Source organism: Chenopodium quinoa, unplaced genomic scaffold, assembly GCF_001683475.1.
Source record: "Chenopodium quinoa cultivar QQ74 unplaced genomic scaffold, ASM168347v1, whole genome shotgun sequence".
In the NCBI taxonomy this organism is placed as follows: Eukaryota; Viridiplantae; Streptophyta; class Magnoliopsida; order Caryophyllales; family Amaranthaceae; genus Chenopodium; species Chenopodium quinoa.
In genome coordinates this window covers 858,699-865,565 of record NW_018744311.1, presented here as the reverse complement: position 1 = coordinate 865,565, position 6,867 = coordinate 858,699, and the positions used below count along the sequence as shown (strand labels likewise).

At 35.9% G+C, this 6,867-nt stretch overlaps 1 protein-coding gene across 1 annotated transcript; it reads left to right on the top strand.

Moving 5' to 3' along the window:
- The first annotated feature begins 711 nt into the window (after nucleotides 1-711).
- LOC110696152 (linoleate 13S-lipoxygenase 2-1, chloroplastic-like) lies at nucleotides 712-5,746 on the top strand. Its single transcript, XM_021873440.1, has 9 exons — nucleotides 712-1,153; nucleotides 1,272-1,606; nucleotides 1,714-1,948; nucleotides 2,706-3,026; nucleotides 3,230-3,315; nucleotides 3,518-3,634; nucleotides 3,736-4,040; nucleotides 4,323-4,589; nucleotides 4,729-5,746. The coding sequence occupies exons 1-9, from the start codon at nucleotides 712-714 to the stop codon at nucleotides 5,483-5,485; spliced, it is 2,865 nt and encodes a 954-aa protein (XP_021729132.1). The 3' UTR covers nucleotides 5,486-5,746.
- The last annotated feature ends 1,121 nt before the right edge of the window (nucleotides 5,747-6,867 follow it).

Genomic DNA, 6,867 nt, shown 5'->3' with positions numbered 1-6,867 from the left:
ATTGATTTTAGGATGAACCTTTTGGGTTATGTGGGCATACCTCATACAGTCGACCAGTTGTTCCGGTCTTTTCTGATGTACAAAGGTTAAAAGTCAATTAAAATAAAAGAGTTTTCTATTCTTAATTTGGGTCAACGTCCTACCGAATTGGCCTAGTTGTCATATGCACAACGTGCTAATCTGTAGTCTACAAAAGTCTATTAAAATATTCCTTCCCCTAATATACTCACCTAAAGTAATTATATATGACCCCAAAAAAAGGTAAACTTTTTTTAGTCACATAAACCATGTAGTTGGTTCCTGAGCTTGTATGCACGTTGACGTCGTGCCCATCTCCAACTAACATAATATCCTATTAATAGTCATATTAGTTTTCTAGTACTACAAAATTAATTTCCATGCATGCCCTCATCATCATCTATAAAACGAAACCTTATTGTAACTCCATTTCCCATCAAAAAAATCCAACTTCTAATATTATTATTCTTCTTCTTCTTTAATTCCGATACAATCCCCATCCAAGCCCATTAGTTATTGTTTAAAAATTGTCGAAAGACATCCACCAAAAAAATTTATTTCGTGTGTGAGACAATAACTTAAGCTTGTTACGTTTGTATCACATAGAAAAGTCTCGTTAAGCTTTTAGTGGCTACATTGAGATTGATCAACCCCCCATTTTGGTGGCTATTTATAGGCATTGCACGAGCCAAAATGGCTATTGGGGTTTGGTTTTCATGGGTCGTGTTGCTTATTGTGTCAGTTCTTGCAATATTGAGAATAATGGTCCTTATGAGATTACTCGATAGGATGCCCAACTTTGAAGACCTTTTCGGCACCATAACCCCTGGGCCATCAATTCCAACTCCACCTCCAACTCCAACGCCACCGGTTCATCATAAAGATGACACCTTAGGGAAACCAGACCATGATAAAAGCCTTAATGACGAAATACATGCCAAAAATATCGACAAAATCCAAACAGCCTTTTCAGATATATCCACTGAAGAATATGTCAAGGCCACCATCTTTGTACAATTACCATCTATTGTTGAGTACGTATCCCACCTTCCTAGCGAAACAGCCGATAAATTTGCTGATTTTTGTCATCATGCTGTCTTAAACTTGGAGCTAATTGGCACTGAGGTTGACCCAAGTAAGTGTAAAAACATTATTTCTAGTAAATTTTCACTAGTTTAGTGTAATGTCCGCTTAAAATACCTAAAATGTTCATTATTAATTATTTGTTTGTGGTTTTTTCTGTTGATTTGAAGTTACGGGTTGTGAGAACATTACACCCAAAGCGCCCGCCTATCATTCAACGGCTAAGGACGAAGTGTATACTCCGGTTGCTAAGGATGATAAAACTAAGGACAGATATAAGCCTCCTGAGGTTGAGTTTGCGAAATATGTGGCTTATATAGAAATTAAGCCAGGGTTCGGAAAGGTGGGTGCTGTACAAGTCGAGAATGAACACCGTACTGAGATGCACGTCATTGACATTGTTCTTGAACGTTTCCCTGAAATGTCACAACAAACTATTAGTTGTAATTCATGGGTGCACCCCAAATCTGTTAACTCAGAAAGTAGGGTCTTCTTTACTAATAAGGTACTTCGATTATACACCTCTTTCATGCATTTTAAATTATTTATGTAGTTATTGAATAGTCTTCCTTGAAGTTAATATAGAAAAATTTCCATTGATGCATGTTGTAGTCGTATTTGCCATCACAAACACCAAGTGGTTTGAAAAGGCTGAGGGAGTATGAACTTGAAATCTTGCGAGGGGATACAAAACCTAAAGAAAAACGCCTTCCTCATGAGAGAATCTATGACTATGACATTTACAATGACCTTGGTGATCCGGGCAATTTTCGACCAAGTTTGGGTGGTAGTGAAGAATTTCCTTACCCAAGGCGGTGTAGAACTGGAAGTCTTATTGCAAGAGGAGGTACTTCTACTATCATTCACTTTCTTTTGATCTATATATTTCTACAAATTCTTATCACTTTGTTTGGATTGATGGAAATGGAAGGAAAGAAAAATTAAGTAAAATTACCTTTCATCTGGATAACAAATGAGGAAGGAAGGGAATTGAAGGGGAGAAAAATGGAGGGATTAAATTGTAAGAATTTGATCTCTTCAACAATAGAGAGATTTGAAAGGAAAATTCATCTTTCTTCCCTCCCCTCCCCTCCCTTTCTCTTCCTTCCCCTTCACCTCTCTCTCCTCCTTTTCTTTCCCATTTTTTTTTTATCCAAATACACTGTATATGTGGCTAGCCACATGGTTTGGTCACTTTACATAATCACATACTATAAGACAATTAATTTGTAATAAGGTTACGGTGATGAGCATATGGGGTTACCTTAACGTATGTAGATTACTTAAATGAGAAAAAAGGAACCACTCTCTTAAATATGTGGAATTTTTCCTTCATCTTTTTTTTTTTTTAAAAAAATAAAATAGAGGTTATTCGAATAAACAAATGAGGTTACTTATTTCTAAATTACTTGTTTTTTTCGTATATTGAATTTGAGTTACTTTTATGGATAACATGAGATTACTCTTATGAAAAAATGAGGTTACTCATACAATTAAATGGAGATTACTCTTATACACGAATGTGGCCACATACAAAACTTTCCCACTACATATATTACTCTTGCCCCCCTTATAAAAAATTATGGTTTCCGCCATTGGTGCAGGTAGCATTGTTAGCTTATTTAAAGAAAATGTGTATGTACCTAGAGACGAAACATTTTCGGAACTGAAGCTGAAAGAATTCGGATTTCGTACCCTGTACACTTTGCTGCATCATTTAATACCACCATTGGAGACAAAGTTCATCAATGATGATAAGGAATATCCATTCATCACAGCCATAAACAGGCTCTTCAACGAAGAAATTAAGTGTCCTGATATGCAACAACGTGGGGGTGTACAAGATGTGGTGCATAGATTTATCAGAGATGCCTCTGATTCTGCTGAAAAAGTTTTCCGTTTTGAGCTCCCCCAGATATTTGAACGTAAGAATATACTCCGTAAAACTACTCCATTTCAAAATAATTGTCACATTTTGACTTTAATTTCATCTTATTATAATATCGTCGTTTGGTATATGATCGAAGTACGTAGTAGTTACTTTGTGATATATGATATTATTACAACTGTTTTAATGTTTATTTCACATTTTCTAAATTTAATTTGTATGTGATTGAATGTATATTAGGGGATGCTTTTTCATGGTTTAAGGATGAGGAGTTTGCTCGTCAAACTCTTGCTGGGATGAATCCTTTAAGCATCAAGCGTGTCACGGTATAATCTGCAAATTAAAACTAAAAGATGCTTACATACTTCTTTTGTTCCTAATTAATATTATCACGTCTTTATGGTAGATTATTCCAATATACCGAACTATGAAATCCATCGAACTAGCTAATTTCTAGATTAACTTTGGTGTGATAATTTTCCTAAAAAACATGCTAATTAACTAATTAAGTGTGTGCTAATTTTACAGATATCGATGCTGAACAGTATCCTAGAACAAAAAATTTGCGGCAAATTTGAGTCAGTTTTGACAGAACAACTGCTGGACAATGAGTTAAAACGACGATATCATATGACTTTAAGAAAGGTTTGCTATATAATCAATTGTGTTGATTAATTAATTTAAAATGTTGTATGTTAATCTCATGATTTTCTTTGTATGTTATCCTATATATTGTTGTATTGCAGGCAGTGGAAGAGAATAAATTGTTCATAATTGACTACCACGATGCATTTATGCCTTACGTAAACAGAGTATCGGAGCTTGAGGGGAGGAATTTATATGCATCGCGAACTTTGTTCATCTATGATGATGATGAAGCATTAAAACCTCTTGCTATTGAGTTAACCCGGCCTCCGACTAAAGAAAATCCAGTTCCGTATCAGGAAGTATTTATGCCAAGAAACAATGCCACTCAAGGATGGCTTTGGAAGCTTGCCAAGGCTCATGTCCTTGCTCATGACACTGGCTACCACCAACTTATAAGCCACTGGTAATTATTTCCATAAACTCTAATCTGTTCTTTATTTACGCGTATGTAACAAATTACTCGTATTGCTTTAGGGTCTGTTCTCTTCAGATTATTTTCAATTCAGTTCAGTTCCAATAAGTTCAGTTTAGTTCTTAATTTCCTTCTCTCATAAAATATTCAGTTCAGTTCAGCTCCAATAAGTTTAGTTCAGTTTAGTTGACTAAATTCCTATAACTTTGACTTTATTTTTACATAGAATTTTACTACCATGTCTAATTTGATTGGTTCAATGGTTGGTTTCAGGCTTAGAGCACATTGCTGCACAGAACCTTACATAATTGCAGCAAATAGGCATTTGAGCGCTATGCACCCAATATATAGGTTGTTGCATCCTCATTTCCGTTACACTATGGAGATCAACGCCCTTGCTAGGCTAGCTTTGGTTAATGCAGATGGTATAATTGAGAGAACTTTTTCACCTGGGAAGTACTGCTTAGAGATGAGCTCTGCCATCTATAAATCAGAGTGGCAGTTTGATCGCGAAGCCTTACCAGCTGACCTGCTACACAGGTAGTTTAATCTCCTGGTTTAGCATCATGGAATTATTTGAATTAAACAAACTCTCATATCATGCACCCATTAGTCTCTAATTCTCTAAATAACTAATACTTCATTCGTATTAACAAGCCTCTATGTTGGAATATAATAGGGGAATGGCAGTTGAAGATCCATCAGCTGAACATGGAGTGAGGCTCATAATTGATGACTATCCATACGCGAAAGATGGCTTAGACCTATGGGGATGCATTAAGAAGTGGGTAACAAAATATGTAAGCCACTACTATAAAGATCCGAGTCTAGTAAAATCAGATGAAGAGCTTCAAGCTTGGTGGATGGAGGTAATTACCGAAGGGCATAGAGACAAGAAAGAAGGGTGGCTGCCCCTAAATACTCCAGAAGATCTAATCCAAATTGTGTCAACCATAATATGGGTGAGTTCAGGGCACCATGCTGCTGTCAACTTCGGCCAATACGCCTATGCAGGTTACTTCCCTAACAGGCCTACCATCACTAGGACTAAGATGCCTACAGAAAATCGCACTGATGAAGGGTGGGCATTGTTCATTAGAAGTCCCGAGAAGACACTACTCGAATGCTTCCCAACAATGACACAGGCAGCTACAGTTATGGCAGTACTGGATGTACTTTCAAGTCATTCATCCGAAGAGGAATATATAGGCCAAAAGAAGGAGCCATCTTGGGAGGCAGAAGAAGAGATAAATAAAGCTTTTGAAGATTTTCAAGATGGGCTAAGTGAATTAGACAAATCAATTGACAACAGGAATGCTGATGAAAATCTAAAGCATAGGCATGGAGCTGGTGTTGTACCTTATGAGTTGTTAAGGCCTATATCAGAAAAGCCTGGGGTCACCGGTATGGGAGTTCCAAACAGCATCTCCATCTGAAAAAACAAAACAAATAATTTGACTACAAGCTAAGTTCAATTGGGTTCAATTTGTATTTTTTTTTTTAATTGCGTTAATTAGGATCTATCCACACGGTTTTACCATTGCTAACAAAGCGTGGAGTTTACTTGTAGGGCTTTGTTGTTGTTTTCGTTGTTGAAACTCTTGTAAGTCATAAGAGTGGGGATTTATGCTTTCAATGTTTACTCACACTCACACCCTGACACCCATGGCTTGTAAGCTTCCAAAAAGAAATGAATGTTGCTGTTCTTAAAACTAGGTTCCGATTTGTGATAATCAATCAGCCTTGCATAATGCTTCATAAGCGAGCAAATAAACCGAGAAGTGAGAAACTGAGAGCTACATATGCAGACTCGTGCAGACAACACTCCCCTCCTTAGTCCTTACCCTGAGGTGGACTAGCCTTATAATACTAAAAGCACTTGTTTAGTGTGTTTTGTGCTATGCTGCCTTACTTGAACGATCTATAGTTCTATATAAGTAATTTTAACTTAACTCTTACATCGCAATACATTTGAGAGTAATTTTATTACAGTAATATTATACTCGCTAGCAAATTAGAGCCTAAAAAATACAACAATGTAACATAAATACATACATATCAATGTATGATGTTATGTAACAATGTCCTTTCCAATGTTCTACCAAAAAAATAAATTAATTCTTGACAGTATCATTTGATCAAGTACGAGAATCGACTACTAACAAAAGCTAATTCCTTTTAATTTGGCAAATATTCACAGTTGAAAATGAAGAGAAAAATAATGCAAGCAGGTGATATGAAAGTAAGAAAAGGAGGAAAAATACATTGTGTGAGCGGAATTTGGGTAATGACACCGGCGTTGGTTTCGCCGGTTGTTGTTGCGGAGAAGGTCGACGGTTGTGCCGATGGATGGCGCTGTTGCGGAGTAAATTGATGAATTGCGGAGAAAGTTTGTCAAACGAACCACTGCCTTGCTTGCTGTTGGAAACTTCTAACTTCATATGGGCTGGCCCAAGAAAGGTAAATTAATCCGGGCCATTTTTTTTTTTTTTGAAAGAATCTGGCAATTAGTACTATGTGCACCTAGAAATAGGTGCACCACGAATATACTTTTGAACATTTAATAAAAAAAATTGAACATTATGCAAAAAATGAATATTTAGTAAAAAAAATATGAACACGTCACAATAATTGAACATAAACATGCAATTTTTATGTTCATATTTTATTAAGAAATGTTCATTTTGTATACATTAAATGTTCAGTTTATATTACAAAACTATTGAATTATTACGAGTTAGTTCAAAATTTGTCTGACTCGTAATAATTCAAAATTTGCGATTGTTCAGATTTTTTTTACTATATGTTCAAAATTTAT